Genomic DNA, 25595 nt, shown 5'->3' on the forward strand with positions numbered 1-25595 from the left:
TCACGTTCTTGTTGGCTTGTTCCTCCAGGCTGTTGGCAGTATCCCTGCCCTCGAGCGTACTGACTTTATCCCAAGTCTGGTTTCATCTAGAAAGCAGTTGAGGCCATGTCCGTGGCCTCCTGCAGGTCACTCAAGACATTAAGCAAGGCAGGTCCCAGAACCCCCGTCGTGGTTCTCCACTTGTTAAAGGCCTCCATGTAGAGCGTGGCCCATTAACCGCAACCTTCAGACCCCCACCATCCAACCAGGTATTTACCCATCGAGCTGATCCATCATTCAAAATGATGTCTTAACTTGGGTATGCTGTTTTGGATTTTGGGAGCGCCACGTTTAATTCTCCTTGTGATCAAGGAGCAGAGGCTGTGAAGGCAGACTTTCATAGATCGTAGAACGCTGATCTGCTGATCTGCTTCTCAGGAAACCTTTGTGCAAGCCCTTGAGGTGCCTGGATAGGAGTAGAGCTGCTGATCTGTGGCAGATCTCACTGTGCTTTTGTGAGATGCTGTGGAAGTCTCTATTAAAGGCAGGAGAATTCCCAAACCATGTCACTGAGAATTTTTGTGGACCCAAGTCAAAGGAGGATGAACAGCCAGTGAAGGCCAGAGATAAATTCAAGAGAAGTCCAGGTCATGCAGTAGCAAGTACTAATACTAATACAATTACTAAATCTAGGTGGACCGTGGGTTTAAGATTCTCGCCAAAAAGGAAGACAACCAAAGTCATCGCTGGCCTGTGTGCTTAAACCAGAGCTACAGTGCTGAGAATGGCGTGGTTGACGTTCCTCAGTGGATTTGAAGGCTGTCCTGAGTGAACGGGGAGCTGTTCCTGCTCGTTTTGCATATGTGGTTACCTGGTGTCCACACACTGAACTAATCACAACTTGAGTTTGTCAAGGCAGGAATCTACTTGGCATATAGATCTGGTCTGTCATCACACATCACCTTGCTTACTTGGTAATGACATTTTTGGGGAATGGGCTAGTGATGTTGCCAGGGTGCAGGCGGTGATGTCCCCGTGGGAGGGATGGGTTGTCGACGGCACGTATTGCCCAGTTACACGCAGCTGGTAAATTTGCATTGCATTAAGTACATGGAATGGATTTCTGCTTCCAAGCTAGCAGAAATTTATTAACCCAGAATATGTCTACGTGTTCTCGATCAAAAAAGTCCCATTTTACTGCGCATTTTAATTATTTGCTGAGGACAATAGCAGAATAAAGCTTAGAGGATGCTTTTCCCATGTAATTGACAACTAGATTTGCTTTCAGCTCTCCGCTGCTCCTGTGTTATGAAACTTTCTTGTATTTTTTTCAGCTGTTGTTTTTGCATTCTTGCGATTATATTCTGTTTTCCCTTATGTTGGAGCTCATCTACGATCTTAATTATCTGCCTCTCATTGCCAACTCTGTGAACTCTGCAGCTAATTTGAGAAGGAAAATTTTGCCTGGTAATTTTAAAAATATGAGGCATTATTGAGGGTTTTTCCTGGACCGGTGATTAGAATAAATGTCTAGTTTGGAAGTGTAGCTTTGGACTCTTCCCGCTTGCTTAAATAAAGAGAATGAGAAGTGGGGGAAACCTGTTGTAATTAAAACTAAATGAGTAAATAAGAAAAGGGCCTCCTTCTCCTCTCCCCAGCATGCTTCCCTGACTTCCTTACAGTTTGGATTGAGTTTACAAGAAACCCAGGAGGAGCAGTGCCTCTCTAATGATACGTGTTAGCCGTGTCTCACTTCTGTAGAAGTGCCCTGGTGAATTTGGAAGTCAGAGAGGCTGCGGCTGGGACCTGCTCCCTGCAGCAAGCAGCCCTTCGTGTGCCACGCGCTGCGTGAGAGCCGCGTGTGCCTCACGGTTTTCCTCAAGGAAGAAAAAGATGTTGCAGGTGCAGCTGGTTTTCACTAGAAAAAAATAGCTGCTTTTAAGAGAAAAAGGAAAAGAAATAAAAGAAGCTGGGTTGTTTCCCATCAAGGGAACATGGCAGGCAGGAACCGGGCATGTACACGCACAGCTCTGTGCTTTTGGGCTCACACGTGGGTCAGCTCTGCTCAGGTGCTTTTAGCGAAGCACTGGCTGATGGAGGTGGTGTTGGGCTCGAGTACTGTGCCATGCTGAAACACTCGGGAGATTTGGGGAATAAATCTTTTATTCAGGCAGTTCCCTGCCCGGGCAGAAGCTGGTGGACCTGCCCACGCTTCTGGTGGCTGCTACCAGGGGCTGAGCCTGGCTGAGCGGCCTGGAGATGCTCTCAGTCACCTCTCCCGATACCTTGCGTACAGCATGCAGGTCCCAAGCCTTGTCTTTGAAAACTGGAGGTAATGACGGGATTGGTTAAATGTGGGAAAAACCGCCGGGCCTGGGGCTGTGAGAGGGGAATTGTATCAAAGTGTAACTACTACGTGGTGTTTCCAGATGAGTAGTCTATAAAACATGGGGTCTTGTAGTCTGTTCTGGGTATTTTTTTGGTGTGGTTTCTTTCTGTTTGTTTGTTTTTTTGTTTGTTTGGTTCTTTTTTTTTTTCTGCTTTTTGTTTTTTCACCCAGAGGAAAATGATATTAAAATAGAGTGTATAGAAGAGGAATAATATTATCTGAAGACTTGATAAGTTGTATTGTCCTAAGTAGGTCAAATGTGGGAAACTGGGTGGTCTAGCTAAAACTGCCACCAAGGCGAAGAAAGACTTCCCGTTCTTGAGAAAATGTAATACACGAGCGATGAAAAGGTCTAGGGGGATGATGGAGGAATGCACTTAAGAGAAACGGATGAAATAGTGGACAAGAAAAATGTGAATAGTGTCAAGAGAGATTTTTGGGAGGAGAAGTTTTTCTTTGGAATAGGCTCTCATGAGAGAGTCCCTAAGTCTTGGGCCATTCAGAAAAGGCTCAAGAAGGAAAATGCAGGGAACAGTGCATTGGACGGGAGAGGGCTTTGGTCAAATTGGCAGGTCTCCGGGCCATAAATTTTAGGGAAATTGTTAAAATGTGAATATGGCCTACATTTTTTTGGGGAAAGCTTTCAAAGGTCTTTGCTGTTCCTTCTCCTCTGCTATGCTTAAAGCCATTTGTGGGGTTGGAACAAGGAGGACCTGGCACCCACCGCCTCCCAGGCACCCTGTGGGGCTGAAGGGGCTTCTCCCGGAGGGGGAGGCGGGTTTGTAGGGAATCCTTCATATGGCATCTCCAGCCCAGCTCAGATCACTCTTGCTTCTAGTGTCTGTGGAAAACGTCTCCTGTTCAACTGCACTCCAAATTCATTTATTGTGTGGAGAACATTATTATAAAATTGGTTCAAGTGCTTTGCTTTCCTCAAGCCACCAGTAAAACGGGAATGTAAATAATTTTGAAAAAATACCACCTTGTGGTTTGTCCTTGGTGGCCGAGGAGCCGAAAAGTGGGCTCGGTGTGTTCAGCTCTGGGCGGAGGGGGACACACGTGTGTCCCACTGCCCCGTCCCCCCCGACCTGGGGGCCTCTGCCTCTCCCACCACCTGGTGACAGCCTGAGGAGAATTTGGTCACGCCACGAGGAGAAGTTTAGTCACGAGGCGAACAGGCCCCGGCGGAGGCCTGTGGTGTCGGAGGGGGCCGGGAGGACGGCAGGGCTGCGCTGGAAGCGGAGCCCCGTGAGGGATGACTTGTTGGCCTTTCGAAAGAAATGTGCCTTCCGAAGAAATGTGTGACGAGGGTGGGGTGAGCAGGGAGGAACTCTGCTCGGTGCCATTAGAAGGCTCAGTTGGAGGGAAGAGGGAAAGTGATTTCAGCTGAACTGAATTGCTGTGGTGTAGTCCTAGCAGAAATCTTCAAAATCTGGTGCTAAAATAGCTGATTGGTTTCAGACCGGCCTTCTGCTCCTGATGAACTGCTTTCCAAGCTTCCAGTAAGTCCACGAGGTCCTGCGTAGCTTGGGGAGATGGCAGCTTATGCGCGTTCAGTAACGAGGAGTTAATTACTTGCTGACTGCCAGGAGGTGTTGCGTAAGGCCAGTCAGGGTGGCTGGCGTGAGCGACCCACAGCAGTGCTCGGGGCGACCTTCTGTGGGCTCCTGGTGCTGGACATTAACGGATTTGGGGCTACGGGGATAAAAGGCCTCAGGTTTTGAGTTCACATCACAAGTTTACCAGTAGCAGGCTGTGCTAAGTTAGCGAGTAGCCTCACTCCAAAGCCTCAGCGATGCTACCAGAGAGGAGTTGCTGCCATGTTCAGGATGGAGATGATCGGGGTTCTTCTTCCACTCGTGTAGGTTTCGAGAGGTGAGGCAGAGCAAGATTTAATGAATATCTAAAGTCGTCCCACTTTGTGTGCAGGTCCTCTGAAGTAAGATAGTGCCTGGCTTGGTAGGAATTGTAGCAATCCTCCTCATTCTGGGCTTAATCTGTAAATCGCCGACTTCTGGCTCACGGCCCTTCCCTTTCTAGGGGGAAATAGAAGAAAGGCCAACTTTTGAGCAAATCAGGAAGACATGCATGCGGCATGGTATGGGAAAAGCTGGTTCCCAGATTTTCTGAAAAGCTTTCAGTTTAAAATGTCGGATTGCTTGTAAATTCAAGCTGGTGCTTAACCTGATTGCTGGAGAAAGGCTCTGATTTGTACCCGGTCTAGAGTTGTCCCTTACTGGGGTTTTGACACCAGTGATGTTGGGATGGATGTGCCCTGCGTGGGCTGGGGACTGCTCTCCCCGCGCACCAGCTGTGCTCAGTGTGAATATTCCCCCGAATATCCAACTACATTAAAAACTACAGCTCAGAGGTGGTAGAAGTCCATGCAATGCATGAGTTTGGTTAAATTTTAGCACCTCTGGGGACAGCAGTCCCAGGTGGCATAGCTGCTGGGCAGATCTGTGAGGCAAAATTTTTGCTTAAGCCTCAAGCTCTGAACTGTGGAAGAAAAGGAGCAAGCTGGGCTAAAACTCCGCAAAGGCTAATAGCAGAAATTTTCAAAGTCCCCTTTAGCTGAGGGCTTTTTAAGGCAACCTGGTTGTATAATGACAGATGAGCTGGAGAATCATTCAGTTGGCACGAGATTTTCTTATTTATTTATTTATTTTCCTGGTAGAAGAGGTTGATGTCTGGTGCCTTTCTCGGGCAGGTGATATTTGTTGTTGTGTTTTGTTTGTTTTGTGAATTCCAAATGAGATTTTGGCTCATACCAGTTCAAAGCAAGGCTTTGTCCCTTCTCTGAAGTGTTTATAATCCAATTTCAGACATAAAACAGGGCGGGCGTGGGGGAGGGAGGAACAGGCAGGGATAAAACAGCAAGGTTTTACATAGCCTAGGGGACCTGGGCGGTAGGCGGACGTCTGAACGGTTCAGCAGGTAGATGGCATTTGAGGATCCTCTCGGTTGTGTTGCTGTGCCTGGGCGGGGATGCTCAGATGTAGCTCGGGTTGGTAAAACCAAACCACCTACAAAGGAACGGCTTCAACCACCAGCCACGCGGCCGGGCCCCCTCTGCCCTGCTGGGCGTAGGTGGGCAGTGCTCCTGGAGGGGAGCTTGGGTGTTTGGGTTTTGGGAGTAACCGGCTCTCATCTGGAGCCTCAGACCCCATGTGGGGTGAGGCACGGTAAAGGTGGGAGAGGAAGAGCTCAAAAAAACATTTACTTTTTTCTTAATGTGCTGACTATTCTAATAAAATGGATATTACCCACACAAGTGTGTTTCTATTAAATTCCCTGACATGTGGGGCTTTGCATCATTCTGCACCTGTGAGCCAGTGCAAGAATTTCTGCCACTCCTGGCATTGTTTGTCCCCTCTTTATATTTGCCCACACCGGAAATCTGGTTGTTTCACTGTCCCCATGGTAAAGTAAATCTGACGTTTGTCCGTGTTACGGCTTGGTAAAGAAGTGGGTTGATATTGGCACCAATTGATATTGGCACCATATGCCAAATATGCCCAGAGATACTGGAAAATGGATACAGAAGAGTTCACCAGATGCTCTTGTACCTGGACACTTGTTTTTTTCACTCAGTGTTTACTGTAAAATTCTTCTTCATCAGGTATGTGGATCATTTAGCAGGAAAGTGTTACACAGGTATGCTGGAGGAAAGTGTGATTCGCGTGTTTGATGCGGTGTGTTTTATGTGAAATTCAATGATTAATGCAAAGGCTGCTAAATTGAATTCGTCTGCTCTGTTTTCCAGGGTGCCCGAGAAACCTTTGAGAACTACTACAGGAAGCAGAGAAGAAAACAAGCCAGATTGGTACTGCAGCCTCCTTCCAACATGGTACGATTGTCTCCTGGCTTCAGTGGTCAGGGCTGCTCCGCCTAAAAAAGGAGCTGAGGGTTGTCTCTGTGCGCATTGTTCCTTGTGGGTGGTCTCTATTTGTTTCCCTTTTTGCTGTCCTTCTTTGTTTTAAACTTTGCTCACTTTTTTCTTTTCTTTTTTTGTTTTTCAGCATGAAACTTTAGATGGCTACAGGAAGTATTTTAATCAAATTGTAGGGTAGGTATCCTTTTTATATACACGCTTGCTAAATATGTGTGTGCTGTGTTGTTGAGTAGCCCAGAAAGAAAGAGAGAGGAGGGAATATTGATTTTTTTGACAGCCCTTCAAAGGAGCCCAACCAGGAAAAGAGCTTGGTGAACTTTGCTGTGTCGCTGGTGCGAGCGCTGAGGAACCTGTCAGCTCTTGCACCAGCAAGCACCTTTCTGGGAATTGGAGGGTAAATAGGCTCTGTGGACTATGTGCAGCTACTTGCCCCACTAATGAGGTGAATAGGCCCTCTGCCTTAATTATTCCTTAATATTTGATAATTATTTTCTTATTTTCTTGCTAAAGGAGGTGATTCTCAGGTGACTGTTTTGCCTCTATTCCTATGAACTTTTTATTGCAGTCAAATTTGACAGGAGTCGTCCAAAACCAGCCGAGGTCTCAGTGCAGGCAACCTAAGACCATTGATCTAGAAAAAGTAGGGTACAACGTTGAAATTTCTTCAGGAAAGACTGATGATAATCATTTCACCATGTAATTGTGACCGTTGTGAGTGCAGCGTGTGCTGCCGACCTCCTAACGCAGCTTCGGGCTCCTGGGCTGGGTTTTCCCTACAAAACACAGCTGAGGTTTTGTGTGTTAGTGTTTAAAATGTTTTTTTTGTGACACTCGCTCCCTGAAACATGCTGCTGCTTTTTGACCAGCGTGTTTGATAAATGGGCACCGGAGTGAACTGATTGCCTCTAAATGGTTGGGAGCGCGCGGTGTCTCGGGGCGCGAGGGAGTGTTTTCCCTGCAGTGAAGGTGTTTTCCCTGCAGTTAACCAATTGTAACACGATTGCTGCTGGCTGGGGCAGAGTTTAATCAGCGGTTCTTGTTCAAATAACAGGGTGGAGAAGTTCTGCCTTTGTGTATACACAGATATGCATTACCAGGAATAACCAGACTTTGGCTCACGTCTATAATGCAGAGAAACATCATAGAAAATAGCGTGTTGTTAAAAATAGGCGAAGAAAGTATTTAGTGTTGTCTATATTTGGAACAAATACTGCAAATCTGAGCTTGCTCTGGAGATTTGTGCATGTGCAAATCCTGCACGTCCCTCACATACAGTGTTTGCAGATCTCTCTTGATGTCTCGAGACCTGTAACTTTTGATAACAATGCCATTTTCTCCTCTCCGCTAGGTTTTTTGTAGTTGAAGATCACATCTTGCATACGACGCAGGGCTTGGTAAATAGAGCCTATATTGATGAGCTGTGGGAGATGGCGTTATCAAAAACCATTGCAGCGCTAAGGACGCATTCAGTAAGTAAAAGCCCCAGATTGTTCAGCTGTTGCTTGAGTTTGGCTTGACAAGCTGGAAATACTGGCTTTTACAGTAGTATTCTTTGTTTTGCCTCTTTGCCAATGACTCTTTTTTAAACAATGGAGTGAAGATACACTGCTATTTCCCCAAAAGGTTTCTTCAGCTTTTTTGGACTCTCGATGCACTGCAGTTTCCTTCTGCCAAGCTTGCAATATTTTGGGGGACTGGAAATAAGAAAGTAGTGGTTCAATATTTTCTGTTGCTTGGCTCATCACTTTTGCAAAGCACCAGCAGAGGGAGTTGGTTTGTCCTGGAATACTGGGGAAAAAAGTGTCGGTATTTGGCACGCTCAACCATGACCCTGTTAGATATTCCTTTAAAATTAATGGCAGTGAATGGATTGCTATCAAACTATAAATTATTTGTGCTCGAAAAGACACTAACTAGATCTTTTCTTCTTTAGTACTGAAAGACATTTGGAAAAATTACTTATCACTTTGGTATTTCTCTGCTTGAGCAAAAAAAACCCTAAAAAATAATAATAATAACAAAAAACAAAGCCAACTGCCAAAAATGTACAGTTCTCCTCCAGTTTTGCATGACCTGATATCATGTTGCACTGTTTCAGCTGGGAACACTTGAGTGTTTTGCTGTTTCATAGCTTACTGAAAAGTCACCCTATTGGTTAATGGGTTGAAAAAATTGCATTTGGCCATAAAAGAAAAAACTGTTAATGACTTTCCCTAAGTCTCTTTTCAAATTGTTGGGACATTTTCTCCAGAAAAACAAAATACTAAATCATTGAAATCCCATTGTTGCTCCTGGGATGGCAGTGCTATCTGAAAGCAAGAGGATGCTGCAGGGTCGTGGTGTTGCAGGCATGCAGCTAATGTGGCATGGGATGCACGTGGTACCCGGGCAGTACAGCGTCGCTGTTGTCTGCCCGGATAAATTTACAATTTCTGTGTGGAGGCACAATGTACTGCTTCCTCAAACCATGCCGAGTTTTACAGTTACGTGCCCTTGACCTTAACGTGGCGTGGTCGTGCGTGGGCAGTGCAGGAGCTGCTTGGCTCTGCTGGGCAGGTGGGAGTGCTGTGGGCTGTGGACCTGGACCTCGCGGGGTGAGCAACCACCGAGGCTTCCCGGGAAGCTCTGGTTTTGTATGGCACAGCACTTCTGGCGACTGGAAGGCTGCCTCCTTCCTCTAAGGCTTCCATCTTACAAAAGGGGATGAGCACAGAGGTGTGCACTTTGCTGTGTTGTAAAGCCAGGTTTATTTTATTTTTTAGAGGAGTTTCCTGCTGGCGTGATAGCCACGAGAGGTAAACGAGTACAGACAGTGTGTTTTTCAGTTTTACCAACTTCGTTGCCATGACCAGTTGTTTTAAGTGATGCCAGACTTAGTGCGCGAAGTGGCTGCCAGATTTTTTTTCCCAGTAATCGTACAGTTTGCCACAATTTCTCAATGCTGTTGTTGTGGTCACCACTAACATCTCTACGGACCAGTGCCGTCCATCCCATGTCGCTCTTGAGAGTGGATGGAAGGCCGTCAGCTGGTGAGGCTGTTCCAGTTCTTCCCACTCAGCCAAACTTGTGCCTGGATTTTCTTCCTTGCTGTAGACTGGGACATCTTTTATCACTTCTGATAGCTTTAGGGCATTATCTTTCTTTCTGACTTTCTTTTTTGGACAGTGAAATGGAAAATGTGTCTCTTCCAGTCTTTCACATTGATTAATGGAGTCATTCCTCCTTGAGTTTCCAGTGAACTTTAAATCTCAGTTTCTTTTTCCAGCATATGATCACTGATTCTATATTTGGTAAGAGTCTGTCTGAAACTTTGCATATTTCAGCATATTTCAGTGAGGTTTTCTGCCGGTGTGCAGATAGGGTGCGACTGGTGTGGGTGATGTAAGGTGTCTCTGGGGTGATGCTCAGGGCTGTCGCGGGGGGTGCAGTGGTGTCATTCGAGCTTCAGGCAGTGTCCCGACCCGCAATAAATTCTTGTGCTGTAGCTCTGACTGTTAATGTTGCTAAAATATAGGCATGCAACGTGTTTTGCCTCAGCCTGAACTTTCCACTTAGCAATGCAGCCTTCACATGGGGCTTGGGGATGCCTCCCTGCAACGCTTCATTACCGTTAGACACAACACACTAAATACTGCATGAGGTGCTGCTGTCTTCTTGGCATGACAGTGCGCTGATTTGCTTCATCTCCTCTCGCTTCCCCAGCAGCTCCTGGGTAATCTTAGAAACACTTCAGGTATCTCTAGAGCAACTGAGATCCTTATTCATCATGGAGAGCCTCAAGAGCAGTGCGTTACAAGGAGAGATACCCTTATCAGCATGCCTTCCCCTGCCCTGTAAGACGTTAAGGCATGGGCTGCATGATAAAAGCAGCTGATCGTAAGAGTGAATGGTGTGTCTAAGTATTATCGCTCGAGCGATAACTCAGGAGGACTGAGAGCAATATTTTCCTGCGTGCTGTGGTTAAAAACATGTTTTTATTTCCCCCTTATTTGCAGTCCTATTGCTCGGACCCAAGCCTGGTGTTAGACTTGAAGAACCTCATCGTCCTCTTTGCAGACACACTCCAGGTAGGTGACTGTGGTCTGTCAATCTCAGAGCCCACGGGCTGGTTTGCTCCACAGGCAAGGACCAAGCATCGGCTGCCGTGCTGAGCACCCACACTGAGCACAGCCCAGCTTGGCGGGGAGCTAAGCCTTTAATCTCCCTTGGTGCTACCGTCTCTGTAAATCACCCCCTAAATCCTTCTGCCTTCACTGCGCACGTTTGCAGTTGTACTGGGGGAGAATTTGCTCACGTGCTCCCTGTTAAATGCAGAAAATGCTGTTCAGCGCCCTGCTGGTGACTTGTTCTTATCTGATGTAGCTGCTCTCTTCCTCTGCTCCACTGCAGGGATACGGCTTCCCAGTGAACCAGCTCTTTGACATGCTGCTGGAGATCCAAGACCAATATAGTGAAACCCTGCTGAAGAAATGGTCAGGAGTTTTCAGGTAAGAAGCTGTTTAAGCAAACTCGTGAGATGTACCTTACAGAGTAGTTTTAAGCAATAAATAAAAATCTTACTTTAATAAGAGACTACCAAGTTCATGCCTAAATTTTGGGCAGTGGTAAACTTCAGTCTGGGCTCTCCTTGGACCAGGGAAAACCCATTTAAATACAGTTGTGGGGATCATGTGTGCAATAAGATTTGTGCAATAAATCCATGCACACCAGAGGTTTAACATCTTAGAGAGGTAAGGTTATAGTTTCATTATCGAGCTCATTACAGTCAATAGGTGAATGAATGCAAAAAGCATGTTCTGCAACTTTTTGGGGTCCCATTTTAGACTGGCATGTATTTATGAAGAGCCTTGTAACTGAGCAGTAAATCTGAAAAATTGTGCTTGGTCTGCCTTCAAAGAGCATTGGCTTTTGTGTTGAAGAGATTGACAGTGATGTTTCTGTTTGCAGGAGGGGTTTCTGTAGTTGTATTTCTAACTTTCTTCTTTTCCAGAAATATACTTGATTCAGATAACTACAGTCCCATCCCAGTGACAAATGAAGAGATTTATAAGAAAATAGTTGGACAGTTCCCGTTCCAGGATGCAGAACTTGAAAAGGTAAACTTAAAGGAGGAAACCAGCACGGCATGTCTCCTGATGCACTAAAATCCCACACCTTGTTTACTGGCATGGAGAACTAAAAATTAGAAGGTCAAAAAACCACAAAACCAAACAAACAATAAGAGAAAAGAACAAATATACTTTCCATGTGTTGCATTTCTTCTGGCATGGAGGAGGAATACCTCATTAATTTTGTTTTCAGATCACAATGTACTATTGCAGTTCAGCATCACTTGCAGTAGATGGGAGAGAGACAAAAAATTTGCTTCCATTGGTATTTTAGTCCATTTTATGAACCATGCTACTGACCTTTTTTGTTTTAATCTAATAGTTAAAAAAGAAAAGACATCAACCCAACAAAAAACAGAAGGTGGTATATCTTGGCTTCTGTAAAAGCGCGTGCTTGCAAAACCCAACAGTGTAGCCAAATTTGACCTAGCCAGTGTCCCTTAAAAGCATGCTTGGCCTTGTGCTCCACATCTGGCAGCCAGCGAGCTGCGAGCCTGGCGAACTTAATTATGACTGGGAGGGCTTTCGATCCAAGTCAAGTGTTTAGATTTCAGAAAGTCTGTGTCCTTCCCTAAAACTGTGTCATGGGATCCAGGTTCTTACTGTTATGCTCTGCAGCTCCCAGCCATGTCTATGCTGTGGGTAAAAGCTAGCTCGTAAAAATTTGGTTCAAGGGAGAGGACATCTGTTTCGTCTGGGCTTTTGGTGTTGTAAGCAAGTGCTCACCTTGGGCAGTAACTGGGGAGGCGACCAAGCAAAACGCCTTGCACATGGTGGGAAATAAAGGAGTTCTCTGACAGAGTTTTGTCATATGAGTAAGGGAGTTGGGAAAGGGAATGAGAGGAGCTTTGTGCTGCCTGCTCCCTTCTAGCTACAAGTCTCCTTCCAGCCCATTTCAGACTCCAAATCCCTTATGCACCCATGTGCCATTTGTAAGTGATTATCTGGTCTTTCACTTGGCTGAAATGTTTATATAATATACAATAAATGCTGGCTTGTTGTTTCATTGCTGGACTTAGCTAAATATTAGAATTAATTTGCCTGCTTGGAACATGTTGCTGGAAAGCAGTCGTCACTCCGGGCTGGCTGTGAGAGCGATTCTCCCTCTTAAAGATCTGCTCTTTGACTTCAATTCTCTCCTGTGTTTTACAGCAACCATTTCCAAAGAAGTTCCCCTTTTCTGAGTTTGTGCCTAAAGTTTACAATCAGATTAAGGAATTCATCTACGCCTGTCTGAAGTTTTCAGAAGACCTTCATCTGAGGTATGGGATGATTGCGCTACCGGCTGTGATATAGAAGTTTTGTTGGCACGGAAAGGTCTCAGTGTGGTGAAAATATGAATTCTCTTCCTAAACCATCCGTGCCACTCAGTTGCTTGGGTATACGTTGTCCAGGCTGGAGGTGGCTGCTGCTCCTCTTGGAGCGGTGGCATCCTCTGTGTACAAAGGGCTGGCTAAGACTTAAAATAAATAAATAAATAAAAAGCCTCATGCTAGGTCAATAAAGTAAGAGAGGGCTTTTCCCTCTGCGACATTTCTGAGTCACTCATATTGAACAGATGAATCTGGTTGTCCCAAGAAAGATAGTGGTGTCCGCCTGGCACCATGGCTGCAGCTGGCTCGCGGCTTCCCCAGACTGTCCCTCAAGGAGCATGTTGGTGACAAAACTCAAGGTTTTAATTTGCCCTGTGTGTGTTAGTGAATTTTGGCTTCTGGTTTAGGGGTTTTGATTGTTCTTATTTCCCGTGGGAGATTATCAATAAATCAGATTATTTGTATATATGTCTTTTTTTAAACCTCAAAAATATTTTGTTTACCATCCTTTCTCCATCCCAAGGCTCCTAGATGCTGGTTTTGCCTCTGTGTGTGCGGAAGACAGATATATTAGCCAGGAACTGCGAGTTGCTGCTCTCTTTTTACACCCAGTAATGTTTTTACCTTGGTAGAAGTATGTAAATGAATAACGAGAGTCTTCCCCCCTCTGACTGTTGGTAGTGCCGTACCAGGTTTTGCCTCTCTGAGCAGCCTCATGGCCTGACAACGAATATTGCCCCCATGCTGATGTGAAGCTAGGGCTGTGTTTTGGGGACTCACCAGCTGTTTCGGTGCCTGCACAAGGCTCTTTGAGGTTTCAATCTCTTCTTTGGGAAAGGGATGGTAATTTTGAGAGCCACTCTCTCTCCATCTTCTCCCGGACGTGGCAGCTGTTAGTTGGCGTGGAAGCACGGGACGTTTCTCCCCCCACGTTCAGCCTCAGCCTTTGACCGGTGGCAGGTTGTTCTCTTCGGTGCCTCCCAAGGCTCTTAACCCGTGGGTCACCATGAAATGTCTCGGTTTCTGAAGCCGCCGGAATGGTCCGATTTCACACGGCCGCTGGTTTCACCGAGCCCCTCCGTTGGCACTTCCCTTGTGACTTTTGTGCTCTTCACCATTACGGAGGTGATTGGGTTTGTCAGGGAATGGCAGAAAAGTGTTCCCTTGGGGCCCTGCTCAGGGGTCCCCCCGGACAAGTTATTAAAATTCCTTTCGACATTGGATTTTCCAGCCTTTTTCGAGGAGTGGTTTGGGGCTGGGGGAGGGGAGCTGAGCTCTTGGCTTTTTTAGCCAAACGTTTGGAATATTTCTCTGAAAACCCCTGTTGACACTTTCTTCATTTCACCCTGACAGCTTGAATTAGGTTTTATTAGGAAGCTTGGCTACAAAGCCGGCAGCAAGTTTTCTTTCTTTTCTCTTTCTTGTTCTTCTTTGGTTGTCATTTACCTTGCACCCTGGAGTGATTGGGGTCAGCCCGTCAGTCACGGGAGGCCTGAAGGTCATGACTACTGCTATGGGATATGGGACATCAGCTGTCACTAACCCAGACAGTTTGCTTAACTACTCTGCAGTCTTTTCCTGAAGAACAGAGCCTATGGCAGAAAACGTAGCTCGTATTTTTTCTAATTATTATTTTAAACTAGCTCCCTGTGTTTGTTGGACAGGAGTGTTCTCCTTTGTGCTGATGCGCTTATGAAAGTTGTTTTGCTTTTGAAGTATTTGAAGAGAATTTGGAGCTTACTGTGCGTTTACGGGGGCTGCAAATTCTTTTGGTTTGGCTCTATTAATTTGATTAGGAGAAAGAAAACCTCCTTTATCCTGTCAACAGTTCTCCCTTCGGTAAAAAGCGTGTATTGGAGCCCGTTGAGGAGATGTCTTTAAAAGTATCCACTTGCTGGAAGGCTTCCACCGCTTCCAGTGGAATTTCCCATTTTAAAGATAGGGGATATCTTGGGCAAACAGTGGGTGGAAGTGGGAGATGTCAGCTCTAATCTGCCAGGACTTGGATTGTTTTTTTCCCAAACAAAGCAGCAATCCCGAAAGCGCTTAGGATACGATTCTGAAAGGGCTGAAAATAACTTAAGTAATAAAGTTGTTAATAATAAAATCAGAGGCTTGAATACCACTTTAGGAGGGAGGAGATGAATGCAGGTTCTTCAACAGCTTGCGTGGCTGCGTCTGTGCTGGCTGTGGTTGGAGGCGTAAAGGTGGCGGTGGATGAAATGGGGCAGACGTGCGGAGCGAGCAGCCCCCACAAAAAGTCCTGCTCGTTTGGGGGGTTTGCTTTCTTTTTGCATATTGAGAACGGAGATCCGGCCTTTCTGTTGAACCCAGAAGCATCCTCTACCTCTCAGTCGAGGGCCTGCATCTTACAAGGGAGCGGTGCAGCTGCGCTTTGCTCTGTAGGCGTGAGCCGCCGCCACTCTGCACATCGCCGCATCGGCTCGGGGGCTGCTGGGCAAGGCTCTCGTTGCCACCTCATCGCACCTTTGCTGTCGAAACAAGGGGCATGCTCCAGTGCCCGGTCAAATCCTGCCCTGGATTTGATCGGGTGTTTTCCAAGGAGCATTCCCGATTTTTTTTTCTTGGTGCGTGGGGACCTCCTGGGAGATGTCAGATCTTTCCGCTCCGCTGGCTCCCAACTGCAGGCATTGCCCGGCTACTCTCCCCACCATAAAACTGCAATTTAGACTTCATTTTCTAGCTTATGTGGCCAACTAACAAAATGATAGCAGGAAGCCTTGGGAAGCAGTACTTGTCTGCTGCGAGAACTCGGTTAGAAGTGCTTTGAAGAGGTAAATGCAGCTTGGAAGTGCTAAGTAGTATCATTAAGCCCTGCTTGTCTGTGCCCTGGAGGCTTGCAGGCTGAGATGTCGCTGCCGATTCCTGCAGGTGAAGTCAGGGATGGAAACAAAGCCTCCATCCACAAAGCGCTGTGCGATGCTGATGCTGCAGCTGGAGGAAGGGACAAGGGACGGGGACGGCCGGGCCATCGCTGCTGTGCTGCAGCGTGGGGCAGGGGCCAGCAGCGTCCCGCTCCTGCCAAGAGCGTGACTGTCCTGGGGCGTACCCGCAGACAGACACTCGCTGCCTTGTTTAATTTCGACGCCCTGATGACAGGTTGACGTTTGAATTCAAAAGCAAACTTTTACAGCGCAACCGATTTGATTGCCGCGTCGGTTTAGCGAGGAGAGCTGGCTTAACGTCCAAACCCGCTTCTTTTTCATCTCCTGGCAAGGCAGCGTCCAGAACAACCGACTGCCCACCGCGCTCTGCACCCCCAGTAGTGGTAACACAGCCTCCTGCAACCAGCTTCTCCTTCAGCCTCGGCACGTCGCAGCCTCCTGTGCTTCCCAAATCCTCAGGGACAGGCTTTGTGAGTCCCCCAACTCCCTGATTTCCCAGGACAGTTCACCAAAGGCACCCAGGGCATGTGCAGAGGCACTGCTTCGTGTCTCCTTTGCTCCATGCACAATTTTTTTTGCCCCCTGTGAGCCGGGACCCAGCCCTTGCTGTTCTCCAGCTCGCTCCCACGCTGTGCTGGCAGCACCAAGTGGCTGCCCCAGTGCCATGAGGTCCCCTTGTGCCACCGTGTCGCTTTAAGTCTCTTGTGCCTTTTTACCATCTGTGGATCATCACGGCGTTAGGTTTTATTGCCCTGGCTATATTTAACCCTGCTATTGTCTGGTGGAGGGGACCGGGGACAATCTGGTCCTTTCTGGGGGGTGGTGGAGGGCCTGGGCTGTGTGCGCGTGCATTTGTGGTGGGGTTTTGCTTTTTCTTGTTGGTTTTGTTTATTTTTAAGTCAAACCTTATTTGAGAGCCATAGTATAAGGACCAGGAAAAACGTAGTGGCTGGTTTCCCTTCCCCCCACGTTCTGCTCCACCCTTTGAAAAACCCCAAAGCATCACCTTGGACCTCGCATCACAGAGGAGTCCTGGGATCGGAGAGGTGACGTGGGCTTGCCCTGACCGCCACAGGCTCTTCCCTGCTAAACAGGGGCAAAATAAACTCCCAGGGATTGTTAGTGATGATCCAGAAGAGACCCCCACTAAGACTTGGGCTGGTGGCATTGAGTTTAGATTATCAGAAGCTGGATCCTGCCGAGCTGCTGTTCCTGCTCTGAGAGCGGCCGGTGGGCAGCAGGAGCAGGGCTCAGAGGGCAGCAGGAGCAGGGCTTGGAAAAGCAGGTTTTTAAACGTCAGAGAAAAGGAAATATTAAGGAAACCTGCTGGGGATCGCAGCGTGGCGAGCAGCTGCCTTGTGTAGGGGGATTTGTGCAGCTGGGCTCTTCCTTGGGAAAGCTGCAGCGAGCCACGGCTTTCGCAGCCCGGCTGAAACGAGAGCGCGGCTCAGCTCAGTGACACACACAAGGAGCGATGTTCTCTGCTTCTCCTGGGAACCTGGGGCCTTCCAGTGCAATTCTCATACCCCAGGTTTAAAGGGAGCATAAGGGAAGTCCTGACTGGCTTAAAAAAGTGCTGCATGGGGGTCAACAAGCGGGTTCGGGAGGCCACAAGGGTTCCTACTGGAGAAGGCTCAGTCTTGCTTCGTGGAACATTGGGTGCTGCTGGCCCTGGGCTGGGCTCGGTGTGCCTGGTCTGACATTAAATACACGCAGGATTTTGGAGCTGTGTGCAGGGCAGAGGCTGGCAGCTCTTATTCCTGCTCCGGGGGCACCCCCAACGGCAACGCCCCCAGCTCGGCGCTGGCGGTGGGGTAACTGAAGGTTTGCTTTTGTTTCTCCTCTTGATCCCTGCTTTGTAATCTGGCCCATTTGTCAGGTAGAACAGGATAAGGAGCAAAAGGTCGCGGGGTTGATTTACCAGGAGCCTGAAAGTTATTAATGTTTCTCAGCCTTGCAGTTGGAAATTTTCTTTGCCGTCAGCTGCCTGTCACTGCGCTGCCAGAGATAAAGCCCCGTTGTGTCAGGGCTAATGCAGGGCCAACGACAGATCAAAGGAGCCTGCGTCGGGGCCGGCTTCCAAACCCTCTTTCAAAAAGCAGAGGTTGCACCTTGCTGCTTGGAGGGGCAAGGCGGCGTCCCTGCAGCAAAAAGCAGCAAGGCAAACCCCCCGCATTGAGCAATCCTGCAGTTGCAATTGCCTGGCAAAGGCCACGAGTATGTTACAATCTGATTTAGTTGACAAATAAATAAAAAAAATAAAAAAGGCAAGCAGGTTTTTTCGTTTCCCTCCCCACCCCGGTGCGGGTTTTGGTCTGAATTTGGAAAATTTCAGCTTTGTGCAACGAGGAGCAGCTCGGTTGAATGCGTTTGTGCTAGCACTGTGGGTGACTCTTCCCCTGGCGTCACCCCTGGACCTGGCAGGGGCGTAGGTTTGCCCCATTAGCCTGCCTTCTTTACATCCTAATTACCAAAAATTTAGGTCTTTTTGTGCATGTGTCTGTATCAGTACGTCGCTGCTCGTGGGCGATGTACAGATGATCAAGCATAAGCTACCGAAGGGTCGGAGAGCAGACCAGGTGACGAGGTCTCCATGTTTATTTTTTTGCCTTGGGATAAAGCGTTTTGCAAATCTTTCTTTAAATTCTCCTTTCCAGCTCCACGGAAGTTGATGATATGATTAGAAAATCGACAAATCTGCTGCTGACCCGAACGCTGAGCAACTGTTTACAGAACGTCATCAAGAGGAAAAACGTCGGGCTGACAGAGGTAAGACTCGGAGTCGAGCAGACCAATTTCCAGGGCAGGGCACAAGAGTGGGCTTTGGTCCCTTGGAGCTCGTTCCAGCACCTTTTAGAGGTGCTGGTTTGGAGCATTACTGTGAAATATTTAGTTGGAGAACAATAAAGGAGCTAGGGAGCACTGCTGTGCAAAGCAAGAAAGACTTTGTACGTACGGAAGGAGGAAGCATTTTCCTGCTGTTACTAGAATTGCCCCTCCTTTGGATTTTTGGAGCATTGTATATCTGGATTGAAGTGGCAGGCAAGAGGACTTCAAGGGGAGTTGGGGTGGTTTTAACACCAGAGCTGTGAGAGGATGGGGGACTGGTCTCCACCTAAAGATGATCGAGGCAGTTCCAGCACATTTATACAGCATGAACTCTATATGGGCATTTTCTTTTCAAGATCGGTACTTTTCTGTGCGCAAAGCCAGATTTCTGAAAAGTTCAAGGCATGGAAGTCACGACTGCTTGGGAACGTGTGCGGCACCCAAGCCAGGTTGGACACCTTAGTGGGACCTCTGTGTGCCGTTACGAAATGAGCAGGTATTAGTACAGCTGCAGTTCTTTAATTAACTGTGCTGTAGAAATGGATAACGTTCTCTGGACACTGTAAATACCCCACGTGGGGGAGTTTCAGAGAGTTTAGAGCATTACGGCAGTTCGTATTTGCACAGGATGCATCCTCAGACCTTTATCTCTGGAATCTCTCTGCTCCTTGGGGGCAAATTCCTCCTCCGTCCTGCTCGTCCAGGGGCTCCCTGCAGGAAGAGGAATGCAGTTCTGTCCCTTGCACTGTCCATCCCCCAGATGATCCTTTTGCTGCTGGTGCCAACAGTGGCCACCGAGTGATCGAGGGTCGGGAGGGCGAGCTGAGTGACTCCTGTTAGCTGCTTTTGCCCAGTTTAGGCGGCGTGGATGTGTACGGTACGTGGGGGTGACGCCTTTCTGTGGGCTGAGAGCGGTTTCTTCACCTGTGTCGGAGGCAAGGAGGGTTTTTGTGAGAAAATAGGAGTTGGACTTGATGATCCTTATGGGTCCCTTCCAACTCGGGATATTCTATGATTCTGTGGTTCTGGTGTTCATCTCTGAATCTCTTCCCATACTTGTAAAGAGAGTTTCACCCTCTTCTGCCCTACCGCTTGCCAAGGTACTACTAACCTTCTCCCTGTGTCGTCTCTGCCATATTTTTTTCTAATTTAATTGAAGAAAAGATACTTTGAGCATCTTTATTCCCTCCTGCCTCTATTCTTTGTGTAACCATTGACTTGTTTGTCCAACTGGAAGCACACTATGATTTTCCTCTGAGCTTCTCAAATCCTTCCCTATTTAGAAAAGATGAGACATAGACGTGGCTGCGTGGAGCCCTGGAATTAGAGGGCAATTTGGAGAGTCACATATCGTATGAAAGCATAGTCATGGTGTCAGAAGTGACTTCAAAAGATATTTAAGTCCCTTGCACAACTATCGCTTCCCAGATTTAATTTTAAGCAACACTATCTGTTTCTGGGTGCTCCAGAAACACTTCTTCCGAGCAGTGGATAAGGTAATGCAAGACCGTGTACCAACCATCACGGTCAGTTATCTTCTTTAATTAATTGTTCATAAATGTGCACTTGGAATGGGAAGGAAGGAGGATCTAGCAGGGCATAGTGGCACACGCTGCTGAAGATGCCAAGACCACTGTCTAACCTGTGAATTCCTAATTACATAAAATGAGATGCAGCATCTGCACTGGGACCTCCGCCTGGTAGCCTGAATTAGCCACCAGGGACAGCTCTCAAGAGATGAAAAAAATTAATTGCAGAAACCAGAACTCCGGCTGTAGGAGACGTCAGTCTCAGTGTGCAGCAAGCTTTCAGCTGAGCAGCAGATTTTCCTTTTCTCTGCGTTTTCAACGACCTTGACACCCCTTAACAAAAGGGCAGGGAAAGACGATACTGTTTTTTCTGGTTTTCATTTGAATACTCAAGCAAGGAGGTGTTACCCCTCCAAGTTCAAGAGAAAATGGGAACATGAAGGAACCAGGGAGGGAGCAGGAAAGCTCATAACCAGCGGTGGAAGAGGATCAAAGCAGAGCCTCCGAGTTTGATGGCTGATCTGAACCAATAAATGGTGGTGACCAGTGAAGAGGTTTAGGAGGAATTTCACACAGTTGGAAATATTTAATATTTAATTAAGTTGAAACTATAGGAAAATACATCACGATTGTGACGTAAGGGCTGACATAAGGAAAAGCAAATAAATGAGGACTTTTTAGAAGGCAAAAATCAAGAACAGAATTAACCCGAGGAATTCAGAAATGAGAAGCCCTCCTAGTTATGTGTGTAATGCTTTCCAGGGACCAAGTACAAAACAGGAGGATTTCAAAAAGATCGTAATTCGATTTCTTAAAAGCAAAAAGCTGGCTGAAATCACAGAAGCACTGGCTGCAAGTGACTTATGGAGGTCTCTAGTCTGACCTTCTCCTGTATTATTGCCAAACCTGGGTCACGTCAGCTATGGCTTTCTCTACCTGACTTGATTTTTCCAAGACGTAGGTCCCACAGCTTCTCTGGGCACTCTGCTGCAATTCTTAACAACTCTTTTTGTTCCTAATATCCAAGCTGAACCTCCCAGTCTGTGGCCATTGCCCCTTCTTATGTCACCTGGCACCAACACGAGCTGGGTGCTGTAATCTCTGCAGCATTACTTCAGTATTTATGTGTATGCAACACTCAAGTCGGTGCTTAAACATGAAAGGATCAAAGAGGCAAAAAGAAAAGAAACAATGCTCTGCCTGGCAGGGCACTGCCTATTTCCATCTCATTCAGAAACAAATGATTTGTGTTTCAAAATAATTTCTTTAGAAGAGGTAACTGCAGACTACCACACCGTACTCCGGCAATTAAATTATGTCAATCCAGAGCATTGTAATGCCTTCTCTGTCTGCAAGAGAAGTGTTTTGGCACGATATCTGAGCTAGATGTTTTTTGGAAAGGTTTTGCTACAGCTTATGTTACACCTTGAAAATATTCACGGCAGTCTGCACAGAAGAAAAGGTACCTGCTTAAGGAATTAGCGATGCATTTGGCTTCCAAGTCAGCGATGCTTGAGTGGGAGCTGGGATTGTTTTCCTCTGGATTATAAACGTTTACGTTGATTGACTTCAGCAGAGTCTTTTGCTCTCTAGTTGCCTTTAATGTCCCAAACTAGCGCCATGTGAAGGCAGCTGAGAAGACAGCATTAAGAAAATTGCAGATAATGGTGGGTATGATAACCAAGGAGATACCAGGGTAGGATCTGCTGTTCACCACACCACCCTTGGAGAAGCAAAACCTTGTGGTTTCTTTGTTGAAAGCCTTAGCGTGATGTTGGTAGGTGTCACTCACGGTACGGGTTAGTTAGGGTTCACGAGCAGACGGGATGCCTGTGATTTGACATGGCACTTCTTTGTAAGCCTGTTGCATTTGAGCCGTGCTGAAACGAGAGCTGACTGACAGCTGAATATAGAAAAGTCATTAAAAAAACCCTTTTGTGATATTAGTGGCTGTCATGGGAAATGCTTTTTTCCCCCCAAAAATTATCTTTTATATAAGTCTCTTGATGTTGTTAAAGGAGGAGAGCCTTTGAGTGTGGAGCAGAGCTTAGTGTGTTTGCACAGCGTCAGCTTTTCATGCCAGAAGTTCTTAGAAATTGGCACCCACCAGCCTGGCACCTCCCTGGCTTCAGGAGCACCTTTCTTAAATACTTTTTTTTTTTTTTCCTTTTTTAACCTTTGCAGCTTGTACAGATCATTATAAACACAACCCATTTGGAAAAATCGTGCAAGTTCCTCGAGGAATTCATAACCAATATCACCAACGTACTTCCAGAGACTGTCCACACTACGAAACTTTATGGGACCACGACTTTCAAGGTGAGAACGCCGGTAAACGGCTCCTCTGGGGAGCTGCCGTCGGTATTTGGGTTGAGAGGATCTGTTTTCAAACCCGGGTGTGTGGATGTCTGTACGGAGGGAGCTGAGCTGAGCTGAAAGGTAATTTTGGCATATCCTGGGAACTGTATGCCATCAGACGAGCTTTTTGGGTTTGTCCTTCCGAGCAGCTGTATGCTTTGCTTCTGTCTAGATCGGGAGCCTTTGTAGCCCTAATTTACAGGCTGTGACTGCAACACTCATTATCTGCGGGATTAAGCAGCTTTTAAACAAAAGCCTGATTTTTTTTTTTAAGTGAACTTCGTTTTGCTGTTTGATCTCCATACAGCGTTGCATGCATCTGGCCATGAACACAAGCTCTCTCCTTTCACCCGAGAGAATAGATTTTCAGAAATTAAATTTTTGCCTCTTCCCATCTTTTAGTGTTATTAAATGCTAAAAGGAGTGGAAATGCTAAAACTCAGGTCTGGAAGAAAGTGCTGGAAATTTCCCAGTCTTTAAATCTTTAAATCCTAACCCCAGAGGATCCTCCTCAGATACTTTACATGAAGTCCTAAGACTATAACTGGCTCAGTTGTGGGGTGTCTGAATTGTGCCCACTGTCTAGAGAGCAGGAGATGGGAACAGTGCCAAGGACTCCAGCAATGGCAGGGAATTGATTAGGCGGGGTTTGCCCTTGGGATAACTCAGCAGGAGATGAAAGCCCCATGACCCCAGGGAAGTCCCTTCCTCATCCCATCCAGCACCATCTTCCTACTTGTCCTGCAGATGTCTTTTCCTATCCTTGTTCTGGCAGGGAAGCTCTGGGCTTCCAGAAGATCTGGCAGCACAAGTCCCACCAATACGAGCTATCCCGAGGCTGTTACAACCCTGTAGTTGCCTACAGACACTGTCCTGTGCTGCCTTTAGGTCTAAGTTTCGGGCCAGTCTTGCATCCTGTTGCTCACGGAGCATCTGTGCAGAGGCGTGGTGTGGAGTCTCCATCCCATACCACTTCACCTTGTTTCGCAGGACGCCCGCCACGCTGCTGAGGAAGAGATTTACACCAACCTGAACCAGAAGATAGACCAGTTCTTGCAGCTGGCGGATTACGACTGGATGGCCATGGAGCCGGGCAGCAAGGCCAGTGACTACCTGGTAGACCTCATTGGCTTTCTGCGCAGCACGTTTGCCGTGTTCACGCACCTCCCGGTAAGCGACCCCACCAATTTGCTTTCTTTTTCTGACCGAGGAGCACACGGACACCTGAGGGTGCTGCTGAAAGCAATGGTTGCTCAAGCCTTATGGAGTGCGATGGAAATGGGGCCTTACGCTGGCTCCGTCTGACAAAGTGTCAGGTGTTATGAAATAGCAAATCTATTTTTAAAGTGAGCTATTTCACGTGTTAGCAGAAGTCAGGCTTCGGCGAGAGTCTCCCCGAGTATTTGTGATTATTTGTGAGTCTGCTTATGTGTGAACGAGGGAGAGAAACATCCCAGTCCACCAGTAGAGGTGGGAACACAGTTCACTACCACCTATATTTTAGACACATTAACTTTCAGCTTAACAGACATTCAACAATTATTTTGAGAGGTCCCAGCAGAAGGGTGCGTATTACTTGAGCTGCAGATGCATTTCCAACTGTTTGTCCAATCACTGGATGCCTTACATCCAAATATTGCTCTGCGTCGTAAGGCAGCATATGTTTCTTTCTTTTCTCTGCTGTCTAAAATATGCCTGTGTTTATGCTGTTATTGCGATCAAAAATGTCTTTTATGTTGTTTTTTTTGCACTTGGCTGACTGGTGTCCCCTTGAGTAGGAAAAATGTAACCATCAGGGAGTTTCATTTTTGCTCAGACAGCTTTTTTGCTTTTAAACAAGATTTGTTCTGAGCTGTCTGGATATATACTTACGAGTCTCTTCAATCAGCAGGTATGTTGAAATAGCAAATCTTGTGAAGTCTGTATTGGTCCTAAAAGCAATTCCACATCTTTCTTCTTCACTGGACTGTCATTTATTTGTTGTTACTGGGTGCCCAGGATTATAGAGTACCGGCACACAGCGTGGGCACCTTTTTATTGGCTTGGCTATAAACAGGAAGAGGAGGCTGATAATACACAAGGACACTTCTTAACTTCATTCAGCCGGTTTGTGTCTCGGTGATCGCACCACTGGAAGGGATGCTTATGCACTCCAGAGCACTCCAGGAGGTGTCACAGCCCCAAAACTTCAGCAGTACCTTGCAGGCTCTTCCACATAGTTATGGCTTTGCCCTTCTCCGTCACGGCAGCAAGATTTGGTAGCTGGTGGAAACGAGCTCTGGTTTGCCGCGGTTGGAGAAGCCACCAAAAGAGAAATGAAAGCGGCTTTCCCAGTGTAGCCGCTTTTTGGGTTACGTACACAAGCAAGTAATGGAATTGCTGGAAGTGGTCAAACAGCCCTGCCGCAGGCAGCAACTTGTACCTGCTCCCAGAACAGCGAGTGTGTGAGCCCCGGGCAGGTCCCCTTGGTAGGGACGGAGCACCGGGAGCTAAGAACAGCTCAGCCTTCCTCTCCGCTTTGCTTTGGACCCTTTGTTGATATTTTTAACACGTTTGTACCTCAAGCAAAGGAGCTACAAGGGTACAAAATTACAGGGGTACGAGGGTTTTGTTTCCTGTGTACAGAAACACACAAAAGGGCGTGTTTTTATAGGGATATTTATATAGGGACAAAACCCATTTTTTTTTTATATAGGGACAAAACCCCGCTGGTGGTTCTCGCTCCCCCCTGTGCAGCCCAGTTTGGGGAGGGCCGGCTCCCCGCACCGCAGCGTGGCTAACGGGAGGGACGAGGATAGGGAGAGGAGCCCGCGGTGATTTATGAGATGGGCCTGGAGTGATTTATCTTCCTTAAACATTAACGTTTCCATTCTGAACTCATCAAAATTGTTTCGGAGCCCGGGAGGGCAGCAAATCGGCCGAGGCGGCTCGAAGCAGCCTTTCTGTTCCGCAGCTGCAACGAAAGCACCGAGTGGGCGAGGAGGCTGCTGGCTGCGGTGGAGGAGCCGGGTAACGTGCTGGTGCTGCTCAGATGCTCTCCTCGGAGCATCGCACGGCACTGAGCCTGCCACCGGCCCCGAGACGGGGCAGGCAGCTTAATCAGAGGCTGCGGTCTAATTTCTGAAGCTATAGATCAGGGTTAAATGGCTGAAAGGAGAGAGAGGTCTGGGATTTCTGATATCTTGGAGCTCCTGCCTTGAGAGGAGCGTTACGGGGACGAATCCCTTGCACTTTGCTGGCAGGCCCCTGCGTACCCTGCAGGCAGCAGCGAGCGAGGGGGAGTCAGGAA

The 25595-nt window shown here is 47.3% G+C and overlaps 1 protein-coding gene across 6 annotated transcripts in view; it reads left to right on the forward strand.

Annotated features, from left to right (window-relative positions):
* The window catches only part of EXOC6B (exocyst complex component 6B), a 292399-nt gene that overhangs the window by 160941 nt on the left and 105863 nt on the right, over window positions 1-25595 (forward strand). For all 6 annotated transcript variants that reach the window (XM_080592091.1, XM_080592089.1, XM_080592092.1 and 3 more), the window contains exons 9-18: window positions 6135-6218; window positions 6391-6437; window positions 7612-7732; window positions 10259-10330; window positions 10653-10750; window positions 11254-11359; window positions 12524-12633; window positions 18248-18359; window positions 22133-22267; window positions 23297-23476. In XM_080592091.1, the coding sequence (XP_080448217.1) occupies window positions 6135-6218; window positions 6391-6437; window positions 7612-7732; window positions 10259-10330; window positions 10653-10750; window positions 11254-11359; window positions 12524-12633; window positions 18248-18359; window positions 22133-22267; window positions 23297-23476 (1065 nt within the window). The remainder of the gene's footprint in view (window positions 1-6134; window positions 6219-6390; window positions 6438-7611; window positions 7733-10258; window positions 10331-10652; window positions 10751-11253; window positions 11360-12523; window positions 12634-18247; window positions 18360-22132; window positions 22268-23296; window positions 23477-25595) is intronic.

Source organism: Anser brachyrhynchus (assembly GCF_964034855.1).
Source record: "Anser brachyrhynchus genome assembly, chromosome: 4".
NCBI lineage: Eukaryota > Metazoa > Chordata > Aves > Anseriformes > Anatidae > Anser > Anser brachyrhynchus.